The sequence below is a fragment of the Penicillium digitatum genome, chromosome 3, assembly GCF_016767815.1.
Source record: "Penicillium digitatum chromosome 3, complete sequence".
Classification (NCBI taxonomy): Eukaryota; Fungi; Ascomycota; class Eurotiomycetes; order Eurotiales; family Aspergillaceae; genus Penicillium; species Penicillium digitatum.
This window is the reverse complement of record NC_089386.1, coordinates 1,095,493-1,121,334: the sequence shown is the minus strand read 5'-3', so window position 1 is coordinate 1,121,334 and position 25,842 is coordinate 1,095,493. Positions and strand designations below refer to the sequence as shown.

General features: G+C 48.1%; 9 protein-coding genes across 9 annotated transcripts; 6 read left to right on the top strand and 3 right to left on the bottom strand.

Annotated features, from left to right (window-relative positions):
- Window positions 1-92: 92 nt before the first annotated feature.
- Window positions 93-704, bottom strand: Pdw03_7943 (uncharacterized protein; the record flags this gene model as incomplete). The annotated part of the gene is made up of 2 exons (XM_014677602.1): window positions 93-552; window positions 625-704. 2 exons carry the CDS (start codon window positions 702-704, stop codon window positions 93-95), a joined length of 540 nt encoding a protein of 179 aa, XP_014533088.1.
- Window positions 705-3,020: 2,316 nt separating this feature from the next.
- On the top strand, window positions 3,021-4,874 carry Pdw03_7942 (Ankyrin, putative; the record flags this gene model as incomplete). The annotated part of the gene is made up of 1 exon (XM_014677601.1): window positions 3,021-4,874. One exon carries the CDS (start codon window positions 3,021-3,023, stop codon window positions 4,872-4,874), a length of 1,854 nt encoding a protein of 617 aa, XP_014533087.1.
- Window positions 4,875-8,038: 3,164 nt separating this feature from the next.
- Pdw03_7941 (tetrahydrofolylpolyglutamate synthase) lies at window positions 8,039-9,753 on the bottom strand (the record flags this gene model as incomplete). The annotated part of the gene is made up of 3 exons (XM_014677599.2): window positions 8,039-9,433; window positions 9,500-9,625; window positions 9,676-9,753. 3 exons carry the CDS (start codon window positions 9,751-9,753, stop codon window positions 8,039-8,041), a joined length of 1,599 nt encoding a protein of 532 aa, XP_014533085.2.
- A 3,744-nt stretch (window positions 9,754-13,497) lies between these two features.
- Pdw03_7940 (uncharacterized protein) lies at window positions 13,498-13,821 on the bottom strand (the record flags this gene model as incomplete). The annotated part of the gene is made up of 3 exons (XM_066101813.1): window positions 13,498-13,504; window positions 13,569-13,730; window positions 13,790-13,821. The coding sequence occupies 3 exons, from the start codon at window positions 13,819-13,821 to the stop codon at window positions 13,498-13,500; spliced, it is 201 nt and encodes a 66-aa protein (XP_065956896.1).
- A 596-nt stretch (window positions 13,822-14,417) lies between these two features.
- Window positions 14,418-14,670, top strand: Pdw03_7939 (uncharacterized protein; the record flags this gene model as incomplete). Its single annotated transcript, XM_066101812.1, has 2 exons — window positions 14,418-14,439; window positions 14,489-14,670. 2 exons carry the CDS (start codon window positions 14,418-14,420, stop codon window positions 14,668-14,670), a joined length of 204 nt encoding a protein of 67 aa, XP_065956895.1.
- Window positions 14,671-18,019: 3,349 nt separating this feature from the next.
- Pdw03_7938 (glyoxylase) lies at window positions 18,020-18,916 on the top strand (the record flags this gene model as incomplete). The annotated part of the gene is made up of 1 exon (XM_014677598.2): window positions 18,020-18,916. One exon carries the CDS (start codon window positions 18,020-18,022, stop codon window positions 18,914-18,916), a length of 897 nt encoding a protein of 298 aa, XP_014533084.2.
- A 509-nt stretch (window positions 18,917-19,425) lies between these two features.
- Pdw03_7937 (Hydroxyacylglutathione hydrolase) lies at window positions 19,426-20,960 on the top strand (the record flags this gene model as incomplete). Its single annotated transcript, XM_014677597.2, has 4 exons — window positions 19,426-19,545; window positions 19,627-19,766; window positions 19,913-20,359; window positions 20,468-20,960. The coding sequence occupies 4 exons, from the start codon at window positions 19,426-19,428 to the stop codon at window positions 20,958-20,960; spliced, it is 1,200 nt and encodes a 399-aa protein (XP_014533083.2).
- A 324-nt stretch (window positions 20,961-21,284) lies between these two features.
- Pdw03_7936 (putative hydroxyacylglutathione hydrolase C824.07) lies at window positions 21,285-22,581 on the top strand (the record flags this gene model as incomplete). The annotated part of the gene is made up of 9 exons (XM_066101811.1): window positions 21,285-21,309; window positions 21,418-21,505; window positions 21,572-21,643; window positions 21,715-21,748; window positions 21,804-22,014; window positions 22,088-22,179; window positions 22,230-22,364; window positions 22,416-22,442; window positions 22,498-22,581. 9 exons carry the CDS (start codon window positions 21,285-21,287, stop codon window positions 22,579-22,581), a joined length of 768 nt encoding a protein of 255 aa, XP_065956894.1.
- Window positions 22,582-23,058: 477 nt separating this feature from the next.
- On the top strand, window positions 23,059-25,726 carry Pdw03_7935 (NAD+ kinase, putative; the record flags this gene model as incomplete). Its single annotated transcript, XM_066101810.1, has 8 exons — window positions 23,059-23,082; window positions 23,130-23,174; window positions 23,230-23,401; window positions 23,477-24,238; window positions 24,334-24,610; window positions 24,694-24,787; window positions 25,324-25,352; window positions 25,594-25,726. 8 exons carry the CDS (start codon window positions 23,059-23,061, stop codon window positions 25,724-25,726), a joined length of 1,536 nt encoding a protein of 511 aa, XP_065956893.1.
- Window positions 25,727-25,842: the final 116 nt, after the last annotated feature.

The window sequence follows — 25,842 nt, the reverse complement described above, 5'->3', positions numbered from 1 at the left end:
TTCAAGTTGGAGCATACTGTGTATTATTATTATTCTTATGGGACTGCGTGAACTGCGCCTCTGATATTTTGGACTTGATCTGCCTCGATAACTCAAGCGGTAATCTCCTTTTGCGCCAACAAGTCATAAGTTGGAGCCTTCCTCCCATCAAAATTGCCCCGGCCATCAAAACGGTGCTGATCTTTCTTCCGTTGACAATAAGCCATTGCTTCATTGCGCACTATGTTCCACTCAAGCATCCTTGTACCTAAGCCCTTGCGATCGGCTTGGAGCGTTTCCAAAGCCTCCTTTACCCACGCGACACAATTCCATCCTGGTCGACTCTGTCGGATAGGCGTATTGCGCATAATTTCGGCTACCTGATATCCATCCAGCACCTTGCCAATCATGATACGAACCAGGAACATGCTAGTAGCGGTAAGTGAACACTCCAGCTCTTCGAAGTACCACTCAGAGCCCCCTCCCAACTTTGGACTCTCTTTCGCATGGTAACAGAACCCCGTGCTATTCTCTCTCTCAAATTTAGGCCCTACAACCAGGGACCAATGGTACCTAGTCCAGAGATATGGTATTAATCTTGCTGGTTGCTTTTAAGCTAAACAACATCATGAATGGTGATCTCACGTGTCTTCTTTGCCTGGCATGGTTGGTCTTCCTCCTCGTGCATGGAGAACAACATATATCCGGTCTTTATTAGAGGGCATTGCAAAGTAACGATGACCAAGATGGCAAGATGTTCTGCTGATTCGGACCGATGATTGCTGAATCGATGGACGTAATGGGATCTACGGATATCTTTATAGTTTCGGGGCTCAATATCTGCTCATAGTTTTACCCAAAGCTATAGGCGCTCTTGACTCCGGTGTGATGTGATTCAGGTTGCAGTAGATCTTCTGACGGCACCTCTTAAAAATATAACCAAATTGGGCACCTTGCTCGGATATGTCGTAGGTTGAACCCAAAGAAAGGGGGCCAATAGCATTTGCAGAAATTCCAACCCAACACTAAACCCTGTAGCAGTAGGGCACAAAAATAGACAGAAGATACAGATGTTGTATGGTGTACTCCGTAGTCATCCTGGGGGTCCGGGCGACCGATGCACCAAGGTCAGCTGATTACACACCACGTGGGCAGCCCCTCATGAGCTGCAGCTACACCACATCAACCTTCTCTTCCCTTTTTCTTCTAACGTGACCACTATCAGCATGCCCCTTGCTACAACAAGAACCACCCCAGGGCGAGAACTTGACTTCGTTCTGGTGGTCCTGCTTTAGCTTACATTTCACCGGTACCCAGTGCTACACGATGACCCCACCAACATCTACAAAAACCCTCTACAAACCCTCTCAGTCCCGGCATCAAGCGCTACAGTGACAAACTCTCAAGTAGCACCGATATTGAGTGCTTTTAAGACGGCTCCATCAATACAAATGATGCCAGTATCCAGTGACCCCAGAATGCCTTACTACAGCTAAACCCAACCCCGTCCTCACTGCAACCAGCAAGAGCCGTGAGGCTTTCGTCGCCAACACCGCCCATTACAAACATCGAAATGAACACTATAGTGCACTCAATAGCGATGCCACTTCGACGACTCCCTCCCGATAACCAAGGCGTATCAGGTACCAACGCCGCACACCTAGAGAACACCCTGCCGAAAACTAAGCTGCTTAGTCCTCCAGGCTATGATTCTAGCGCACATTGTCTGCGACTAATGTCTTGGACTTGATTGCTTTTGATGTTCCACTATAGTCTCGCTACGCTCTGACGCTATGACAACCCGGTCGGTGCGGCCCGCTTTTTGGTGACGGTATAGTGGGTTGTCAGGATGCTTGTCCGTCACATTGACTTGCATCCGGCACGTGCACGGGAAAAGAAGATTAGAATCAGCCCATACTCAGTAAGATGCTGGTTATTCAATTTCAATCTCGAATTGGGCTTTTTTAGATTAGGCCAGTTAGGCACATTGTCCAATTTATCAAGGTGTGTGCTGTCATTCGCTTAGCGGCCTTGACGATCGGCAGGTTATAAACCATATTGATGTAGAACCAGAAGAGTCGGCCGCATTTGCATTTGCATTTGCGGTCTTTTTGGTTAGTCTTTTTCACATGTCTTTCTAGACGTTTAGTGTGGTTTTTTTTTGTTTTTTTTCACAGATATTCTCTCCTTGTCAGTTTTGTAAACGGTCGATATGGAAAGGGGCTCTGCGAGGAAGAACTTATCTAACCAAGTTGCTACCTTGGGGGCCCATGGTGACAAACTTGGGCCCGCTCAGGAAGACTATAACGCGGATTGAAACTTCAAATTAAAGTGTGAACTAAAGTCCCCAACCTTGAATTCATACTCCTAATAGGGCCCTTAGGTAGATGTCTTAAAATCCAAAGACTAAATCGCTGCCGAGGTGACAGAAGTTGTAAATTACTCCGTAGTTTTCTTCCTGATTGCTTCAGCCATTTTCCTAATCGGGGAATTCCAATTTCACAAGTCTCCCTGAGCCTTTTATGAGTCGCCACGAGCTGGAACCTAACCCTCCGTGGAGAGATCTTGCAATTAGCTGGATTCGTCTACGATACCGCAATTGTGCGTTTTGATAATAGGATATTCGGACAATCTTCGGCTCCACACGGGTGAAACTATGTCTCCCGTCGGATCTTTTACTTACTTAGGAAGACCGTGCAATTGCCCACTGCCTTTATAATTATACAACAGGTATGTTGTATGAGTTTGAAGTGGGGATCTGGATTATGGATCAAGGCAACCCCTGTCCATTCAGTGGTGAAGATGGGTAGAACGATTTGTGCAGAAATTCCGGATTTCCCACGCTGCACTCTATAAAAAAAAAAGGTTGCCCAGAATGGGAGTCTGATAAGCAAGCAAAGATTCTAGAAAAGGAGAGGAGGATACTACTTTTTTTCCCTTAACATTCTTTCCTCCTGTCCTACTGCCGGATAATTCTTTCTCGACTTCACCTACCCATTAGAAGGTGTTGATCAAACAGGCCACCCCACTGATTTGCCGCAATGAAGATGACCGACGAAGTTACTCTCGCGGAATATCTTTTCCTCAGACTGCATCAGCTCGGAGTGCGTAGCGTTCACGGTGTTCCTGGTGACTACAACCTAGTTGCTCTAGATTATGTTGAACCTTCAGGACTACACTGGGTGGGTAATGCCAACGAACTCAATGCTGGATACGCAGCCGATGGCTACGCCAGGATCAAGGGCATCTCGGCATTGATGACTGCATTTGGAGTTGGAGAATTGTCTGCCCTGAATGCGATTGGTGGAGCATATGCAGAGAAGGCCCCGGTGGTCCATATTGTCGGTGTCCCATCCACGTCGTCCCAGGATCAGGGTCTTGTTCTACACCATTCATTTGGAGATGGAAATTTCCGCCTGAATGCAGAGATCTACGCCAAGTTCACTTGTGCGCAGGCCAATCTGAGAACTGTCGAGACTGCCCCTGCCTTGATTGATGAGACTCTGCGTCAATGCCTGCTCCAAAGCAGACCTGTCTATATTGAACTGCCCACCGACTTGGTCAAGGCTCGCATTCCCGCTAGCAAGCTCAAACGATCCATTGATCTATCGGTTGCTCCAAATGACCCAGGGATTGAGAATGCTGCCCTTGAAGATATCCTCACGCGATTATATGCGGCCAAACAGCCCTTCATTGTTGTCGACGGCTTTGCCCCACGGTATGGAATAAGTTCCGAGGCAGATGAGCTCGTGCGTGTCACTGGAATTCCATCCTCAACAACACCATTTGGAAAAGGAATAATCAACGAGACATACCCAAACTTCCATGGGGTTTTCGCAGGAGCTGCAGGCAAGGAGGCATATGTGTCCTGGGTGAACTCCTGCGACCTCGTTATCCGCATTGCACCATTAAATGCAGACACCAATACCTACAGCTTCACTACGTTGACCCCCCGGAACGTGACCATTGAGGTGCACCAGAATGGGGTGGAGGTTTGTGGAGCTCTCTATCGTGATCTGAACACCAAACCCCTCTTGCGGAAACTGCTTGATCGTCTGGATACATCAAGGCTGCCCCGACTGAGCCCGTACCCGAACCTTGGAGATCCCCAAACGGAGCTTGGTGAGCTTGCAAAGCCGGCTCGCGATGCAATCATTGACCAAGAGACCTTCTGGCAGCGCATTTCACACTTCTTCCGCTCTGGCGACATTGTCATGACCGAAACCGGCACTTCATCTTCCGGCGGAAAGGACTTTGTCTTGCCTCCAAAAACAACGGTGATCAACTCCGCCCTCTGGCTTTCGATCGGGTACATGCTTGCTGCCAGCAGCGGTGCATCTCTCGCTCAACGTGAGATGATCTCGGAAAAGAGCCGTCTAAACGGTCGAACTATTCTATTCGAAGGCGACGGCAGTCTCCAGATGAGTGTGCAAGCGATTGGAGATATCATTCGCAACCGTCTGGATATAACAATTTTTGTGATCAACAACAATGGCTACACCATCGAACGCTATATCAACGGCATGCACGCGGGATACAACTGGGTCCAGCCCTGGCGGTATCTGGAGTCAGCGCGGTACTTTGGGGCTCCCGAGAACGATCCCGAGTACCCGGTGTTCAATAAGCGAGTCGAAAACTGGGGCGAATTGTTGGATGTTATGCAGAATAAGCAGCTGAAAGCTGGCAAGGGCTTTAATATGGTGGAAGTTGTCATGAATGAAGAAGACGCGCCGTATTCATTGAAGAGCCTTGTGCGAATGGCGGCAAAGAGAAATGAAGGTCGTGCTCCACCGACCCATCAAGAGTCAAAGAGAGCCAGGGACGACAACGTGGTGGATTCTGCTGCCCCTGCAACACGGAAAGTTGAGGCGAAAAAGAAAAGGAGAAGAATCTAGAATCGGTTAATTTAAATCAGAACAAATCCCTTGGGTCCTTTTTCCCTGCAATCCGTCGAGAAGGATGTAGTTCTGGCAATCAGGCTGGATGGATTGGATAGCAGCAACGTCATTCGCGCTATCTGAACTGCAAACCCACCTTAATAGTGAATTCGTTGCTTCGTGGCTTCATAATTTCATCCTGTGTCTCTGTCGAAGACGTCGACCGGCACCACTAAAATCAGCCACCAATTGCAGCTATTGAAATACGTGAAACGCACGGGCGACCTTTCCATTCTTGTATTCATCGAGTTACTCTACCCCCCTGCGTGTAATGGCAACTCCCACCCGGAAAATTAGAGGCACGAAAGCGTTGACAGAGTGGGCGCTTATTAGATCCGAATAGGGGATTTTGTGGAGGGTTTGGACCCAAGATTATTTTGACGGCTCTTCGTCTCCAATGTCGGTTGTTCAGAGGCCTTTTGTGGAAATTTGGCTTGTGGGTGGTGCATTGGTCATGTCTTCAATCTGAGACCGGGCTTTGTTGCTCGTAATTCGTGAGATCCAGGTTGCTTCCTGCCCTCCTTCTATGCAAGGTATGTATCTGTTGTTCTCGGATTCTGCGAGTAGAGCCATGGTCTATGGATGGGTCTTTTAGGTGGTCCTCTCTAACAAGAGCTTTGACTTCTCCTTTGATTGGGTCTGTGAGGGGTTGTGCGGCGTTGTTGACAAGTATATCAAGGGACTGTGGTGTGTCAGATGGAGTCTCACCATCCCAAGCACAGAGTAGTAATTTGACAATGTGTACCAACCAGAAAGCATCATTTGCTGTTCTGAAAGCTGCCCCGACTACTTTCATTCTTTTCCCCCCTTGACCAATGTCTGGCTCCGTGGGATATCGAACTGTAGCATCAGCTGGATATCGAGATGATATGATGACCTTAGCTCCACACCGGGAAAGTCTCAACGCAGTGAAGTAACCCAGGTTTATTCTCCCTCCAGTAACCAGTGCAATTTCGCCGGTGAGATCTAGTTTTTCTGGTAGAGAGAGAGAGAGAGAGAGAGACTCAAGCAATCGATATTAAACATACCGCATTGGCGACATAGTGACGGGTATAGTTCGTGAGAATCAGTGAGCGAGAAGCGGTGACGACAGATGTAACGTCTCTTCTTCAGATCTGAGGTTTTTGGTGCATCAGTTCTCTGAAATTATTCATGTTGTCTGTATCGAGTTTCGGAGAGTTGGCCTCGCACGGCTAGAAGAACCTCAGACAGAGGCTCTGTTGGAGCAACCACTTTGTGCTTTTGAAGACAATCCAGCACTTTGAGTGTGATCTTTAATTGGTCTGATGTTGGAACATGCATACTATCCATGGAAATTTGCTCCTTGGGTCTTGCCATCACTTCCAATTGGGCTAGGTAGGCCTTGATGCCTTTAATTATGCTGTTGCATCTAGTCGACCGCAATGCTTTGGAAGCTTCACTGTGAGGAGTGAGATGCCAGGCTATCTCATCAAAGACATCATCTGGAACTGATGATGGTTGGATTGCTAGAATACTAGGCACTCTTCTCTCTTTGCAGGCCTGCTGGTCTTGTCGTACGCGCTTTGCGATTTTCTCCGCGTCTGGCAGGTGCGATCCGTGAAGTTCTTCCTCCAGCGTAGTGTTCGAAATAGATGTTCGAGGAAAAAACACCGAAATGGATAGAAAGGCGTATCGGGAGAGGTAAATCGAAGCTTAGGATGACTCATCGGAAATGACTCAGGATATATATTGTCCTCGGCCCTCCACAAAGAAGCCTTATCGTGTGAGGCTCCGCAACATCCTTTGTGACCCTGCGTAGTCTTCTTCAATGTCTTTTCTCTAATCATGTCCTTCAAAAACAACAGACGTGATAAAAATGGGCAATCAAAGAACACCCACTAGTTCCACAGTCCGCAATGTTGCAGCTGTGCCAACCGAGCTCGCCCATTAAATCATCGATGACTTGGGGAAATGAGACGTCCTCAAGTTGCTTTGCTATGATAATGATCAAGTGAACGCCTATATTATGTCCCATCCAATCTGCCGCAACCTGTTCGGTGCCGAACCAGAAGATCTAGCAACATCGAAATTCGGTGCCCACGTCTACCAGGATTAGATTGACGGCAGCGAGAAAGGTACTTGTGGGATCATCATGGGGTGGAGTAAGTTATCTTGGGACAAATATCCACTGCCTAATGCCTCAAAAATACGGAGGGATCTTGGTCTATATGAAGAACCGCATCTTCTGGACGAGGGCTTTGAGTAGGATCAGTTGAGGGCAGATAATAACACTAGCTTTGGTTCACCATAGAACCACGTTGACAACTATGTGGTGTTGCTTCATGCGTGGCTATTGAGTTAGTGTAGTCTCGCATGGGGGCAGGTGATAAGAACATGGGCATAGCAAAGGGTCGCAGCGGTTATGGATTTTCACCCTACCTTTTGTTCAACGGTGATGTTTGGGATTGTCTATATAGGGTGTTCTAAGAGCCCCGTATCAGCATCGCACTTCAGAGAAGTATGAAATAGCACCACTGCCGAGAAATGATCTACATGATCAACAACCAAGATCGTATGTGTAGAAGAATTGAAGGCAGAGAAGAAAGAGAAGAAAGAGAAGAAAGAGAAGAAAGAGAAGAAAAATATCAACTAAAACAACGTGGAAGCAACTGACAGATGATTTGTCGAAAAGGATTGTCGCCACACACTATTTTTCATCACTAGGTCCCCCCTACACTTTCCACTAATCGGAGCTCTGCCCCCGAGGCCGCATCATGCAAAACGACAGGTATGCAGAGAATGACAACAAGGTAGTTAGGTTTCTGTATGATCATGTGTAAATCCAAACACAACTCTGGTAATTTATTAACAGCCAGGCATCGTTTCTTTGTCTCCTATGTAACGCTGCGCCTGGGAGTGTCTGCGTGCGCTTCTGCAGTTGTCCCGCGGAACCCGTTCAGGCTGTCTGTGGATGGAGAATCATTTGGTGGTCTCTCTCTCTTCTGCAAAGACGCTAAGCTTATTGATCTTGGTGACCCAGCCATCTCAACTGCTCCGACTACCTCCAGTAGATACTGTCATTGAGATCCTCTGACCCACTGTCATGAGGATCCATTAACGCGCTACCGACCCTCAATCTTAGTGGTCTACTTCATATGTTTTCAGACAATCGTATCTAGAAATTCCATAGCGCTCCCTACCAGATGAAGACTTCCAGTGATCAGTACCACCCCGTTGATATGGTCTTCATCCTTGCAAAAAGGATGACCATGGCCATGAGCTGCTTGGTGGATCGCCTCTTCTACTGTTCGCACCACGGTCACTTCGGACTCTCCCCCACTGATCGTAGTCCAACACGCCGCTAATTCATGCTGCAATCTCAGATCATCCACCGAGTCTCCCGAGTAGGTCATAGAGACTCTTTCAAGATCTGGAGCTTCATGCCGTTCCCACAAGATGTTTGTGCAGAAAATGACCTGGTGGAAAACCACTTCTGTGTCGTTGAGCAATTGGGATGCCGCTGATACCAGGATCTGGCGGAGATGTCGAAGAAGGGCGACAGCATCCTTGGTCTGTTGATTAAAGATCAGGACACGCCGTGCCTGCCGCTGCGCCGCCATCATTTTGGCCACCCAAGGCCCCAACACGTCAATACTTTCTATGGTATGGGCTCCATCGAGCAGCCAACGGATTCCTTTATGGTCACGCGTCTCACATCTTCCCGGCCATCGCGCATTTTCGAGACCCCGGCGGAATTTCTTAGGCAATGGAGATTGCATCAATGTCGCTGTCTCTGGGATATCATTGTAACCCATGCGAGATAGGTGTTTTGCAGCGACCACCACCGCCAGACTAGCATTGATCCGCTGGAAGTCTCCTGCAAGACCAAGCTCAATGTGATCAAGGTCTGGATGGGCCGTGACAACTTGTAGATCGACACCTTCCGTCTGTGCTAGATCCTCCAGGACGGCCATGGCTCCAGGCTCCTGCGGCGCGGTGAACAAGGGGGTCCCTGGTTTCATTATTCCTCCCTTGGCCCATGCAATTCTCTCGATTGTGTGACCAAGGATGTCGGTATGTTCGAGGCCCAAACTACTGATTGCGCAGACGCTGGGCTGGCGGAGGATGTTGGTCGAGTCATAGCGTCCTCCAATACAAACCTCCACCACCGCCGTTTCGACTTTCTCCTGGATGAAGGCATGGAGACCCATTAGGGTGAGGAATTTCGCAAAGGATGGGCTCTGGGATGGCGGTCGATTATCCATTCCTAATCGATCCCATATGTCTGAAAGATAGTGCGCAAATTTCCCTTCATCAAGAGAGGTCTCCATGAATGTGGTCCTCTGTGACTCTCGAATCCGGATCCGTTCCCGTACGCTGCGTAGGTGCGGCGATGTATAAAGGCCAATCTTACCCAGTGGAGCTGGGGATTGGTCCCCCAAACCACTTCCATCCGTTGAATACTCGGCCAATATCGAGAAGATAAAGGCTGCCGTGGAACCTTTGCCTTTGGACCCGGCAATGTGGATGGCGTTCAACGCGTCGAAATCAGCTGGCTAATTACATGTCTAACGATCAATTTCCAGGTCTCACTGGGGAAGTGCGGCGCTGAAGAAGCTCACCTTGTATCCAATTTCCTCGCACCAGTCTACCATTTGCTGTAAGAGGAAGCTTCGGTCTTTGACTCCAATAGCCTGTTTTCGCGATTCAAAATTTGTGCGCAGACGGTTTAGTCGATGGAGGGCATTCTAGTCAGCTATCAGCCTTGATCTTGGGTCTAAGCAATTTGAGTTCCAACCTGATAAAGCTGCCGAGGTGATTGCGACTCCTCGGTCTGGGTGAGAGGAGCGCATTGTGCTATAATTGATGGGGCCATTTTACCCTATTTTTGGTAGGGGCACGATTGAAGATCGGAGCACACCGTGTTGGATCTTATCGTTGACGCTTCGAATGAGATCAAAGTCCTGGTTATCAGTCACAACTTGTGGTTCACAAGTAGCGCAATCGAGAACAAAACGAAAGGACTTAATTTGTTGATGTTTTTGTCCGTGGGGGATCGGCGCCGCAGCCACAAAATCTCCAATTTTTTTTCCCCCGCTTAGTGAGTGTCGATTGATCTATACAACGCGACCTTCACTGAGCCCCTATGCTGATGATCTATCTCACTGAAAATATGCTAACAAATCTCTTCCCTCCCTCCCCCAAAAATTGTTGAAGTGGGACATCTCTTTGAATGTGTCCAAACTGTGTTTTGGCGCCCTTTGTCGAAACCGTTAATCATGCAATCGAAGCAATCATCTTTTGGTCACGTCGAGGTGCACCGTTTCCCATTTATCACTGCAGCCGTATTTTGTCTTTGGTGGAGAATTTCAGTACAAGGAAACTAAATGACCCGCTTCATCCCTACATTGTGCTGTAGTCTCTCTGTTCGTGTCGAGGTGGGTCTGCGGGGGCTGAGGGTCTGTGTAATTCAGGCGGAAACTCAAGCTGCTAGTTACTTAAGTACCTTAGTAACTAAATAGTTACACATCTTTGGGTATACCAAACATACTATCCTATAAGCATTTGACCGTTAGGTAAGCCAAAAGATCATCACGACAATCGGAACATCCGACTATCGCTGCATCAGTATATGTGACGACGGATGTTTTGCACATTCAGCCGCTTGAGGCATTTGCGGAATCGTGGAAAACTACGAATCAGTTTGGAGAAGGAAAGAGGATACTTGGTCGAAGAAAAGGTACGAGATATCCGAGGGATAACAAAAGTATACCATCTGCTCATCCTTGCCATCCTATCTGTGTAGGAAGCAGATCAGTTATTATTGATGAAGGGACGAAGCAGGCCATGTGTTAGATACTGGGTATTGGGAGATGCGCCTGTACTCTTGCAGTTTCCAACCCGGCCCGATACGCTAGATGGTTTTGTGTAGCGCCGACCATAGTTCTCCATTCCCTGCTTGAGATATCCATGCCTCCAACGATGAAAGCCAGTGACGATGAATAACCACTCTCCAGTGGCATCACCGACTAAGCCAATGTGAGGCTGAAATAGTAGTTCAGTTGCACCTAAGCTATACCGGGTATCACGTGTCGAGGCACGGATCAGGTCTTGTGTTGATCAAAGCGGGAAGCCAACCCCGGACAGTTTTCTGCGTGAATACATACAATCGACTTGCATCACCTCTATCAAACGCCGCATTCCACTCGTTGGATGGGTCAAATGTGTCACCCGACGATAAGATTGTTCGTTTTGCCCAGCTTCTAGGGGGCGATCAACATTCTTTACCGGCAGGGCGTCTGGCACACATCCTTGTGAGAAGCTACAATCCACCAGGCGCAAAGCTATCCAATATCGGATGCCCATCTCTTGCAACAAACATCCCGTATGATAGGGCAGACACTTGACAATCTCTTGCACCCGCGCAGATCAAAAAGAACCCTACAATCGAGCCGCTGATTCTTGGGGATGTGGTCGAATCGGATTGGAGCTGATTCCTTGGCCTCACCGATTATCAAGAGCTTCTTGGGGGGGTGACGACAAAACTCGCCATGAGCCAGATGTGCCAGAAGGGGCCCCATGCTCACGCAAGACGGCTACTAATGCTTTGCTCTACCTCAGCCCCCCCCCCCCCCCCCCCCCCCCCCCCCCCCCCACACAAGAGCAGAGAATCCATATCATACAAGAAATCAAATTTGATACTATGCTAGAAGGTTCCGGTGGTCAAATTTTGACCTAGTCGATTTAAGCTGAACTGTTGGCCACTCTCGTCTTCAAATATAGATATTTCCATCATTGATCCCACTACAGCTTCTGTCGCACATCCATGGGTTGATAAATTGCGCCCAGGAGACCAGTAAAACGGTTTCAGAAAATTAAACACCGTCACACGCTCGCCTATTTGGGGAATCTTCCTACGTAGATAGCATCTGAAGAAAGACATGGCTATGACTATTCAAGAGAAATTGCCTGGCGCACGTCTGACACACAAGGACGAAAGTCGTCGCAGATCCCACACAACGTCGTACCAACACAGGAGGGGCAAAGACATGTTCCTCAAAACAATCACAGCGCAACACCGCAACACCGCAATCCCGCAAGCCCGCAATGAACAATTAATGCGTAGCTCCATCCACGAGACTCTATACTCCACATTGCACCCGTGATCTACAAGAATACACCGAGATAAAGTGTAACAAAAACCCTGTCTATCGTCGTGGCCAGTGCCCGAAATCAACAAGATGCCCATCATCCTTGGTAACACAGCTCGACAAAGTATGTTGTATCCACTGTGTCGCTGTGGCGGGAAAGAAGCGGGAGAGTGACTCCGTTGGACCATTTGTCTGATCTGGAAATGATACTCTGTTTAGGTGGGGGGACTTGGGTAAACCGTGGTTTTTCGGCGGGTCATTTCCACTGATGATGCCGTGGTTTTTTTTTTTTTTCTTGTCGGGTGATCTTTTTTAGGTGATCTGGAGAGTGGACCTAACTATGAAGTCTGTACGGAGTAATATACGGAACACTATGTTGTACTTAATCGTTGGTGTGTGAGAGGTGCAGATGTAGGGAGGTGGAATGACAAGGCGAAGTGATGTCGACTCGGTGCATATTATGGAGTGCACATGGTAGTATACCCATATGTTGTACACTTCAAGACGTAGACTGAAGATGCAGACTTCCCTCTGCGGATGGAGAAGTACATACGGAAGCACTGCATATCACATATGTTTGCCTCGGTATACAGACCCGGTTGTGGGAAAAAAAAATACTAGCTCGATAGAGAACGCGGTGAAAATTATGCGGGTGTATATCTCCCAGGTACGGGAGTCGAATCGGAGCTCGGGATGCATGTATGATGGGCAAGATTCTGATGTCTCAAAAGTCTTAACGCGAGCCCGGGGCAAAGTCAACCGTTTCTTATGAGGACTAGTTTGATTGAATTTCTTTTGGAGAGCTTATTGGGAGCGCGGGAGATGACTCCAGGGCTTGAGCCCCTCTCATTTGGCAAGCCGAAAACATACAACATAGGAAAGGAGAATTACAAGGTGGAGATGTCCACCGTGTTTGGTGTTGTCGTTTATGCAATAAAGGGTACTTGGAAGCACTTTTCATCTCATGTACCATATTGTTTACAGTAAATTGGTAATTGGGGGGGGGGGGGGGGGGGGCCTAGAAGGGCAATTCTTTACAACGCATGATAACCACCGACAATCAAGGCTAGGACGAAAGCCGGTGCGAGAATTGTGTTCCTCTGATATAACCCTGGGAATGTTGTGCCATCTGACTGCAGTCGTTCGTTGCATATGCCCCTGCCATCAGCTGCACCGGGCTTATTCTAGCAACACCTGGATGTCTTTCCAGGGTTTGCACAAGCTCGACATGGCAACTGTAGGACAGGATCGGGGAAACAATAGGACTAGCCCCCCATAGTACTCCGTACTTCGGACTCCATACAACACTCTCTGTCGGAAATAGTCTGTAGCTAATGGAGCTACGTAGTATACGAGGGGCAGCCCCTCAGGATTAGCCCCTGCATGTGTACGGAGTACAGTGTGGATCCCCAACTCATTGAGCTTTTTGACTTTCCCCAGTTGGGAACAAGATCAGCGTACTAAGGAGATCAGCACCTGAGTTATGAAAAAAAAGGTGAGTGCATAGACCAAGAATGTGGAACCTGTGACGGTTGAGTACCGAGGAGAAACGAGAAAACGTGAATCGTTGGAGGTAAATTGGAAAATTGAGTACGGAGTAGCGGATGGGGATTTGAGAAGGTTTTGGAGTAATTTCAATCGATTCAGGCGGAGGAATGTGATTGGTCCAACCTCTTTGAGGAGAACCACGTTGGCTTGACCGCTAGGCGCCGTCACTGTCTCTCGTTGACTCAACACACCTCCCCATCACCACATCCACACCCAACATAGGTTACTGCTCCGCCACCAGTCATACGTTTGCCGTCAGATAAGGAAGGTCTCTCCTGTATGTTGTACTCCGTACTTGGACTTGGACCTTGCCTGGCGTTAGGACCCAACCGATCCGAGGATGGCAGCCTGCATTTATGATTTGCGCCCGATACACATCTTAGACTTTCGAATCTGATCATGGATCGTAGAGTTCAGAGTCGATGACGAAGGATAACCGTGAGGCTACAGCCGTCATCGTCCATCTTTACCGGCAACCTTCTGTTGTATGTGTCTATCCCCAGTGGCTGTGTCACACGGCCCTTGTGAGGTCCAGACAGGGATGGAAACAGCTGGAACTTGCCCAGTTCTGAAGCAGCTGATTCTACTCTGGCAGCCTATCGGGAGACGGCAGCGCCGCAAAGATCGTTGAAAGACGTTTGGGTCATATCGGAGGATAATTCCAACGATCGTCGAGTCCTCATATGGGCCTCGCCAATGATGCTGACCAACAGTTAATTTGGGGAAGAGTGAGGTGACCAACAAGAAAAAAAATTCTAAATTTATCTAAATTTTTTTTTTTTCCTCTTTGGACTTTCTTCCTCTGTATTTCGTCCTGAGGTAAAATCCGTACTCCGCACAGATGACTTCATCCTCCCTACTCCGTATGTACTCCCACATATTCACATATCAGCCCTGAAACAAGAAACAAAGGAGAACGCACGGGGACCAGAGTGACCAGGACGTGTGCACCCGATGCTACACCGCAAGGAGTTGATGACATGGCGCTAAAGCAAGCCAAATTGACCTGGCCCGCAGCTCCCGCTGCATTCTTTGGGGCTAAGAAGGGGAACCGGGCAATCATAATCCCCGACTTGGAACGTCTGGAAGGATGAAGGAAGCTGGGATCGGTTCCGCCCTGTGTCGCCCCAATAGTGGAGAGGGTGGTGGATTTGTAAAGGGGGTGAAATGGGAAAGTTCTTCACTGCTCCGTGGTAATTATCCCTTCGTAGATATCCCATGCACACCCTTTCGGAAGACACTGCACTTGGAGCGAAAAAGAGGCTGAATTTTAGATTAATGATCAAGCGCTTAGTCTCGGACGAGACCGCTGATTTGCTTGATACCGTGCTCCTCGGTCTCCATAGGGACTAAATAGTGCTAGGTCACTATAGCAAAGTAGACTACGGAGTATATGGAAAAATAAAAACATGGTACTGGGCCTCGGATCTTGCCCGGCATGCAGGGTTTGGGGAATCTCGTATTGACTATGCCGTACTCTGGGCGGAGTACAACATAGGCTGAATCCTGCGAAGATCTTGGTGTTAGGGTTGATCAGACCGGGGCTGGATCCTTAGAAGGAATCCTCATGCTGTGCCGCTGTTAACAGTGTGCTCAGTGGCCTACTAGTCCGCGAAGTACGGAGTAGAGATCGACAATTTCTTGAATGTGTCAGCGGTTCCACGAGAGAACTCAGACACTTCTGGTCTTCTGGAAAATTGGCTTCATTTCCTTTCCACCTTTTTTTTCTGGCCTCTTTTTTATGGTGCAATGAGTGGGTCTGCAAATGCGTTCCAGTGCAGGCTTGGATGCCGTGTGATAGGCTTGATGTGTTTTGCATCGAGATCGGCTCTGACTATAGAGTGACCTAGTCTCATATTGAACTGAAACAATGTTCAAAATTGGTGTTCCTGGTTCCTTTTCTTCAAAAGTAGCATTAAACTTACTTTAAAATTGTCATTTTGGTTATTTTCAAACTGAACCCTGCTAATATAGATAGATTAGAGAAAAACAAGACGCCCCTGACCAAAAGCCCGGGTTGGCCGGGTACGGGTCTATTTTTTTGGCTTTGGCAGAGCCCTAAGCACCATCAGATCCACCTAGCCACGTTGTGAGTGACTCCAGCTACTCCTTTTTTTTTCTGAAGGGGGAGGGGGGGGGGTTAAAAAAAAAATTTCTCCCGTAGGTGGCTCCAGTCCATATTAGTTCCACGTTAGTTCAAGACACCAAGTTCTACCAATTGGCACCCATCTTGGGCTGTGACTTAGAACTGTTCTACCCTGCAATCTGTAACCTGTCTCTTTAATACGGGGTGCATTGTAAGCTGCAGGTGATATGAGACTGAGATGTACGAAGTAGACAGATCACATTCTAAATACATCTTCACACGTCATTGAAAAACTCCGCTTAATCTGAACTCAAAAGCCAAGTTCCATGGGGGTTCAACCGCTTGGGATAGCCGAGCATCCCGCTTAGAATCCCTTTTTTTTTTCAATCAGGCTTTTTTTAACTAGGTTTTTGAACTAGGCTGCTTTCTGGATTGTCCGTTGTATTCCCATGTTCCCATTTGGTGGCGTCTACGATGGGTTTCTGTGCCACGCTCCCGATGAAACAGGCCCACTAAACGTTGAATCGATACGCTACTACGTATTAGCTATAATTTTAGTTGGCGCCCCTCTTTTTCTTTTTCTCAGGTGATACTACGGAGTAGGAAAAATGACCTTCATATGTTAATCCTGCAAAAATGCAGGTAGCCTAAACCTGGCCCAAGTTTCCGTTTTCGTTCCCGTTTTCGATTCAGCCAAGCCGACTCATTGGCTGTGAACCTGCGATGAAAGCCGAGTTAAGTTCTCCGGACTCCGCAGTCGTTTCTAGGCTCGGAACATTTAAACAGAGAAAAAAAAAAACTCCAAAAAAGGAGAGGAAAGAAAAGACAGCAACAAAGATCAGGGTGGCAATGATGTATCTCCTGCATCATGTAGTCCGTCCTCCAGTACGGAGTAAAAAGAAGAGAAATCATGTAAAGAAAATAGCAACCTCACATCCGGGTATGCACGGTACAAAGGGAGAGACAAGTTCTTTAATCTAGATTTTAGGAAGGACAATGACGATGATTATCTTAAACTCCACTTTCCCCCCCCCCTCCCCCCCTCCTCCCTTGTCAAAATCCAAAATGGCAGTACGTAGTCGATCTTTACGAGCCCATCACATCGTAACCCTTGCGTAACGAGCTCGGGGACGCTATAATTGGGACAAGGGAAGGACAAGAGAATGACAAGGTGTCCAGGATATTAATTATACCGAATCTGCGTTCTTCCAGCTAGAAATCCAAGAAAGAGACACACTCAGCCTTGGAAGTGTTGGCCGCAGATCTGGCGGGTCGACCCAATAGGTACATGATATGTTGTAACATTCCCAGCGGCTAAAGGGTCAAGGATCCTTGTGATTTTGGAATTTCTATAATTTACTTTTCGTCCTTAAAAGGGGACGTATAAAAGAGGGAAAAGTAAAAAAACCTAGGAAGACGGCTCCAGTCGCAACGTATGAGAGACTCTCTATTGGACAATTTGGACCTTTAGCATAATGTATGGAGTACCATACACGACACTAGACACCCTCACCCTATAGTGTATACACTATTATACCTACTATACCGGTTCAATCTATTCAATCTATAAATCTATTTATCGATTCTTTTCTTCCCCATGTTCGCCTCAAAAAGCATGTTCCATGTTCCCACAGGTCCGATCCCACCCCCACTCTGCTATTTGCTGCACTCCGGAGTATTCCTTATGGGCCCTGGTCGAAACGGTGGAACTGCCCTGATTCATGGATTCGGTTCCAGGTTGCTCTTTTTTTTTTTTTTTTTTCTGTCTAGGCTCGTTTCGTTAGTGTCAACGTCGTGTCATCTTAGCATGTGCGGTGGCATCGTAGATCCGGGCTCCCTGGATTCCCTTATAAGCCTGCCTTGCCTAGTAACGGGATCTTCACTGGAATTAAAACTCTCCCCCGTTCCTGAACGGGAGTATCAACTTTTTTTTTTTACTTAATCATCCACTCTTTTATTTAAATCCACTCCACGCGACGTAAGCCAGTTGCTGTCTACCACAGTTGACTATCTACTGACTTGATTCCCCTTTAGTCAACCTCTCTTCAAGCTATCACTTCCTTCCAGCTTCTTATATGGCCAATTATTCCTGGCAACCTCAGCCCCCTCCAACAGGCACTCAATGGGTTCAAGACAATGCTTCTTATAGCCAGTCCATCATGCAGGATCTAACGCATGCTTTTCCTCGATCGAGGCACACTCGCGTCATGAAGCCTCGTAGTGCCGGCAACAGTCCTTCATCTGGAATCAGGAAACGATCAGCGGTGAACCAAAATGTGATGCATGGATTGCCCACTCAATATCAGTCATCTCTGGAAGAAGCTTTTCTCGCCTCGGCCGCCCGGAACTCACGTCCGATGAGCTGGCATCCTTCTTCCACGAGAACTCGGGGTCTTTCCAACCCATACATCTCGGATTTCCCTTCGGACGGCTACGCCGGTATGGGACCCGTGTCTGATCAATACCCAAACTCGGCCAACTACTGCGACGAAAACATCTTGTCATATTCTATAACTGCCGACCCTTCATTCTCCCCCGGCTACTTCCCCATCTACTCAACCATGCAGGAGGACTTGCCACTTCCGCAGCACATGCCGGCGGTCATGTCCAGCTCACAGATCGACTCGATGGGGTGGGATGTCGCCGCCATGTCCACCGATCTGTCAACGATGTCGCACCCGGCCTCCGACATCTGGAACTTCGACATGCTATCAATGGGCACCAACATCCCCCCACCGGAGACAACATGTCCTAGCTACGTCAACGTCCCTTCCCCAGGTGACCTGAGTGGTCCATCAACACCGGACTTTCTCCCCATCCAACAATTCGAGGATCCTTTCCAGCTCACCGCCGAGCCCAAGAAGACGGCAAAGGGCGAAGAAGAACTGGTCGGCATGGGTCTCTACAGCCAGCCGAACGGAACACTGGCACGTGCCCCGCAGAGCAAATCAGGCGAGGGTCTCAAACTCGAAGAAACATTCACACCATCCGACGAAGACAAGGACGACGAGACGGACGAGGTCGAGATCATTGGACAACATGAAGTGCCCCAGCAACCAACGTACCATGAATCCGCGTCTACCATTCGCCAGTCGCACTTCACTTCCAAGCAGCAGCCCAAACAAGCTTTGAATTTCTTCCAGCGGTCTTTCTTCTTCGACACTGATGATACAGATCAGCAACCGATGGCTGTTGTACAGCCTTTTGCTGGTTTCAACCAGCCCTGCCTGAATTATGGATATGGGTGGATCTGAGGCGCTCACTCAGCGGAGGTTTTCTTTTTTTTTTTCTTTTTTTTTTTCAGTTTCTTTTTTTTCCGCATTTAGCACTGTACCAGCGGCATAGCGTGGAGTTTTTGTTTCATCCTTTTTTTTTTCCTCGGAGTCGGATACACGGAAAGGATACCCTGGGACAAGACAGCTCGCAACTCGCATCTAGCTACATTACTCTAGGTGTTCTTGTACACGATTTGGTACACAATCAACCTTTATACTTGATAACTATTATGATGCTTCACTTCCCCTTTAAATTAAAAAATTACCACGGTGTTAGGTCATTGTCGCATTGTGTGAAGTTCTCGAAGTATAGAAACTCGCTTTCTGATTGGCTTCGGAGAAAAGAAGCGTCGGGGAAACTATCCCAAGGAACAACAATCCCCCGAAAATATTTCGCTGGCTATCAACGAAAAGTCAAGCACGCGAAAGGTTACCCACCAGACGTTGAATTGAATTTCTAATTTCTCATTTCCATCTCGGCGCTGAAAATGGCAAAGGTCATTTTCACAGCTTGGAAAACCAAGTCTCAGTTGCTGGAAGTACGGAATGAGTTTTATCCTCCGTCTGCGTACGCTGGACCGGATTTGCGTTCCCATGGCTGTGCAGTGGTAAGTTACATACACATGAGAGATAGAAATCATTTTTTCCAGCTATGTTAGTAACCATGCTAACGATATCCGAAAAAAAAGGTCGAAGCTTGGAAGCTACGCGGCAATGTACCGCACCATGTTGAAGCCACAGCGTTGTTGACAGATGCTATTCTGCACGATGATGCTCAGAGAAATTCCATCTTCTCAATCCGTGCTACATATTCCGCGGCTTTTTGTCGGTGAGTATTGACCCGCATCTGATTCTTGTTTCTACATTTCTGGGAGAAACAAAGCCAATTTAAATCCGTTGGGATGATGTCTCGAATTCAATCTCACCCTTCACAAAGCATATTCCATATCCAAAATATCTAACGCCCCATTTTAGCTTTGTCACAGGTCTCGTGGACACCAAGATCCACGGCGTTCGCCGAACAATGTTCCAGCGCGCCACAGACCTAGGTCTCCCAGCCTCCTTCGTGGAACTCCGCCACGAAGCAACCCACCGCGAGCCGCCGTCGCTTGTCGTACTGCGCAAAGCTGCACAGCGCTCGCTCGAGTGGCTGTGGGACAATTACTGGGCCAGTGTTGGTGATGACTCCGGTGCGCCTGCACTAACCCATGACGACGATGCGTCTGTAAGGGCCGCCTTGTGCGACGCTCTACAGCCTCTTTCCGGTGGATCGGCGGATCCTGTACCCAAGAAGCGGAAGCGGGATCAGGCTATCTCGGTCGCTGTGCGGCTTGTCTCAGTTTGTAATGTTTCGGGGGCTGGGGTCAGGCTTTTGTCTTCTGTCTTGCTTGAGAGGGGATTCTTGGTGCCTAATGGGCGGGAGTGAGTTTCACTTACCCCTTTTTTTCGTTTAACGGCTGTCTTTGCTGCGTCTTCAGAGGAGCAGCTGTTGTCGGGGAGTACATGCTGACGGTGATGTTTTTTATCTAGACTTGGGGATTCGCTGAATGATACATTCAAGGAATGGAACCCGGTTCTGCAAAGGGTTGCAGAGAGTCAACCTGCGTTTTTGAGGCATTTGACGGAAGATCTGGTGAATGATCTAGCCTTTAAGAACACAACCGGCATTTCGACAGATGTGTCTTCCGAGGCACTGTATTTGTGGATCGCGCATATTTTGACATCTACTGCCTGGGAGTTCCACAGACAATCATGCCCGCAAAGCTACGTTCTTCGAGCCTGCGATGAAAGTCCCCACCACTGGACAGAGATGTTGGGAGATCAATTAAGGAAGCACGCTAGCAAGCCCAAATCAGTTCTTGGCGCTCGTCCCGCTGCGAAGAATCGAGTCTCGAAACCTAAACACGTCAGGAATGACTCGCTATACGCTCCATCTCAGCTCTCAGATAAGCTGCTGCAGCATGGATGGGGATTCCTGGAGAAATGGGACAGTCGACCTTTGGGCGTGGTATCAAGTAATTAGAGGGGCCTATCTTTCATTCACAAAATGCATACGCTGCTGGCAGCGTTAGAGAACCCCAAAGTCAATGTCCCCATACAACGTACGAAGTACAACATAGACAGTTACACAACGATCAACCAATCAAAAGCGGTGACACATCGAAAAGCTGTCAAGCTAAAAGGGGAAATAGTTCTTCCGGATGACGTTGGTAATCCGAAAGATCCACCTGGGCAGTGTACCTCTTTCGAGGGCTCCCCGCACTGTTTCGATTCATTGGTGATGAACTTTCTAAGGACACGATTATTCAGAACTAGCTCGCTTCTACGCAGGTCACAAGTCAGAACCATGCATATCCAATCGATTCCCATGTGTATGTTGATCCTCCGGTCCCGTCATAAAAGATATATTACAAATCAACGGCGGCAACTTTGACCTAATCAGACGAGAAATCTTTGCTGATTTTAGTCTCATTCTACAGGGACAGGGAAAGGCAACAACTATGCGTACCTCGTAACGGACGAGTCGACCAAGCAGTCGGTTATCATTGATCCCGCCAATCCTCCAGAGTGAGTTGCGCCTCTAGATCGGGTTGAATCTACTGCATGAGCTGAACTGATTCCGTGAATTTGCAGGGTTGCCCCGGAACTCAAAACTCAGATTGCTTCTGGCAAGATTGACCTGACGGCTATTGTAAACACCCACCAGTATGTAGATGAAAATTTCATGGGTCGGTAAAACGATGAGGAAAATCCAGATTTGCTGATATTTGCTGAAGCCATTGGGATCATGCTGGCGGCAATCATGACATTGTATGCATGCTTCCCCGGGATATTGGGTGTCATCTCAAACTAACATTTGCTCCAGTTGAAAGAATTCAAGGGCCTTCAGGTCATCGGTGGCAAGGACTGCCCATCTGTCACCAAGACTCCCACTCATGGAGAAGAGTTCAAGATCGGAGACCGTATCTCAGTGAAGGCCTTGCATACTCCTTGTCATACGCAAGACAGTATTTGCTACTATATGCAAGATGGAGACGAGCGTGTTGTTTTCACAGGCGATACTCTCTTTATTGGTGGTGCGCTTATCATATTCGAATCTTCTATCCCTGCGTCTTTCAATGGATTGTCATGGACTAATTTTGAAATCAGGATGTGGCCGTTTCTTTGAAGGAAGTGCGAAGGAGATGCACAAAGCCTTGAACGAGACCCTCGCCGCTCTGCCTGACGATACCAAGGTTTATGTAGGGTTGTCTCTTTGTGTTAATACAAGGCTCTTGCTGACTTGTTTTAGCCCGGTCATGAGTATACCAAGGCCAATGTCAAGTTCTGCATTGCAGTATCGCAGACAGAGCCTATCAAAAAGCTCCAGGCATTTGCGGAGAAGAACAAGGAGACACAGGGGAAATTCACCATCGGCGACGAGAAGGTAAGAGCTGGACCTGAGCGATTTTTCTGGTCAAGACTGACGAAAATTTAGCTCCACAATGTGTTCATGCGTGTCAATGTAAGTTTCTTGTCCTTTGCCCTTGTATCTGCCGTTGCTCATCCAGAACATACAGGACCCCGAGATCCAAAAGGTAACTGGCAAGACCGACCCTGTGGACGTGATGGCAGCGTTGAGGGAATTGAAGAATGCAATGTAAAGTATGGGGAGCCAGGTTGGCAAGAAAATCTATAAGATCACATGGAGCGATTTAAATTTGCAGAAAGCGTATTTTCGTCTGAACGGGGTAATCCGAGGCTAGACTGAACTGGCAAGAACCGAAAGTGAGTAGAACCCATTTAAACAAGATCTCCTAGAAATCAAGTCATTTGAACGATGTACAATGGGAATCGGCTGTGTGTGCTGGAAGTTGTTCTCCTGGTGACCTTGGAGGTGGACCTATGGCGTACGTCATAATCATGCCAAGCCCGCTGCAAACACAAAATAGTGAGACTAGGTACCTTTTATATGGCTTGTCCATACAAAATATACTTCCTTTTATTTGCGGCGCACCGAGCACCAGTGGGGGGGGGGGCAGCTCCCCAGCTATCTTCTTTCTTTCGTGCTAACACCCCGGAACTCGGACAACTCAACCATGACATAGTGACCAACAGAGAAATTCCGGTACTTTTGCGCGATGGATAAGACACTCAAGAATGATGTCAGTGCTGATGGACTGGGGTATTGCAGTGACTAATTTCATCATAGAACTATGGAGGGGCGAGTGATTCGGAGGTTCAGAATCATCTGGAGGTAAAGCAGTTTAACGACGATGATAGTATCATACTAAGCATATTTCGCTACCCAGGTTGTATTCTATCCCGACTCCAACCACCGTCGCAAGTCCTCCCTTGTTACGATGGACAAGCCGAGGATTCAACCTCACCCAGCTCAGAATGACAGGACGACCGCTTGCTACGTCCATTCCCTTATTGCGAGCGAGTGGACATCACCCCCACACTACTTGAAAGATAGAGAAGGTACGGAAGATGCGATACAGACATTTAACGAGATCGAGACGAAGCCCGTGACAAATACCAAAGGTATCGAGCCAGAGGAGCTGGTCTCGGTGGTCGACCGTGACAACAAACCGTTACCCACAATCATCGAATCCCGGCACCTCACGAAAAGACAGTTATCAGACATGGCCTGGAATGTGCGCAAGCTGTCCAAGAAGCTTGGCAGCATCAAGCTAAGGCTCACTGTGAAGAATATCTTCATAGTAAGCAAGGCGCAGGACCAGTCTCTGGTAAGCCTGACTCGAAAGGTTACAAGGTGGCTACTCTCCAAGGACCGGGACTCTCCGTACGTGGTCTATGTCGAGCGGCGGCTCGAGACGAATGCGGACTTTGGTGCATTGCAACTGGTTCAAGATGAGCCATCCGCCGAGGGCCGGCTCAAGTACTGGGATCCCAAGCTTGCGCAAGAACAGCCGCATTTATTTGATTTTGTTATCACACTTGGTGGAGACGGAACCGTTCTATACACGAGCTGGCTGTTCCAACGCATCGTGCCGCCTGTGCTCTCCTTTGCGCTGGGATCGCTGGGCTTCTTAACAAATTTCAATTTTGCGGATTATCAGAATAGCCTGAATAACGCTTTCCGGGATGGCGTTTTCGTCAGCCTCCGGCTACGGTTCGAATGCACCATTATGCGCAGCAAAGCGCGAATGAGAGACCCGCATTCTCGTTCTTTATCAGACCGTGACCTGGTAGAGGAATTGATCGGGGAGGAAGGGGAGGACACATTGACGCACACCCCAGATAAAGTGTACGAGATTCTCAACGATGTGGTCCTCGACCGGGGGCCAAACCCAAGTATGTCTTCTGATTTCTGAATGCGAAGACCCGCCCCCCGTCATGTGTTACGTTTCACTACAGACACAGACATACAGCTAACCAATCTGCACTAGCCATGTCTCAAATCGAACTCTTCGGGGACGATGAGCATTTCACCACACTGCTTGCTGACGGAATCTGCATTGCTACCCCAACCGGATCAACTGCTTACAACCTCGCCGCTGGCGGCTCTCTTTCGCACCCGGAAAACCCTGTCATCCTTGTCACTGCCATCTGTGCCCATACGCTGTCCTTTCGGCCGATCATTCTACCAGACACCATTGTCTTGCGCATGGGTGTGCCGTATGATGCACGCACGAGCTCATGGGCTAGCTTTGATGGACGAGAGAGGTGAGTTTGTCACCTTTGTTTATAGTTGTTGCATGTGCCATGTCACTATTAGTTGGGTCTGTTATCTGACTGATAAACCCCAGAATCGAGTTACACCCTGGTGACTATGTCACCGTGTCAGCCTCGAGATATCCTTTTGCCAATGTCCTCCCTCCCGGTGGGCAGGGTGAGGGCTGGGTGCACAGCATCTCCAAGACTTTGAATTGGAATTCGCGACAAAAGCAGAAGAGCTTCAAGTAGCTGAAATGGAGGAAAGGCTTCTTGGGCATGACCTCTGGTTCTTTCTTCCTCTTTTTCTTCCTCTTTTCTTCGTCTTCTATGAGCATTTTTGGTGTCTATCTAGTTCGATTGCTTGGGTTACAGCCACTGGGTGGCTCATTTTTGGGCGTACATGCTTTTGACCAGAATTTACAAAAACGAAATGACCTGGGATTGGCTATTGAAATTAAAAACCATTTCTTTTTTTTTAGCTAACAACAATTAGCCATACCACTTCCCAGCCATTTCTTTTTTTTTGAGGGTTAATTTTTTTCCAAGTGGACACTCTTTTTCTCGCTTGAAGCTGCGGCTCCGCTCGGCCCTATAAAAGGCCATTGCCCGGCCCGAAAAATTTTCTTTCTCATCTTCCTCAACCAACTCAGTTTCGGAGTCTTAATGTTGGCTATGGAACTCCGCTGTTGAGCCCGACAATTTGAAGAGTACATTTGACATAGAATCAAATATACTCTTCACTACTGACTGTGTAAGTTAATTTCCTTTCTTTCTTCTTGCATCGCATTCCCCCCAGCCAGCGGCTTCGCGCCGTTCGATGATGAAAATCTTCCTACATTCGCAGTTTCCACGCTAGCCGTCGCTTGAACCCAATCAAGGCGGCATTGAGCGGAATATCTTCCTTGGATGTCTGAGAACTATTTGGCTGTTCTTATTTCATGAATTATTTCATGTCAACATTGCGGTCGAGACGGTTGCTAATTGTCTCTCAGAAACAGGATTTTTTTGGTTAGAAACACCTCAACCTCCACATCACGAATAACACAGCTCTGCTGTGTCCGCCCACTCGGTGTTCAGCTGGCTGCTGGAGGTGCTCCCGAGGACCCTCCTGGATGCTTTGCCTGACTGAGCTTGGGAGAATTTCGAGTGATTTGCTGTGTACTTCCATAGTTCCAAGATCTTCAATTCAGTATCAATTGAATGACAATTGTGTCCGTATCTTTTCCTTTGAATCTTTTCCG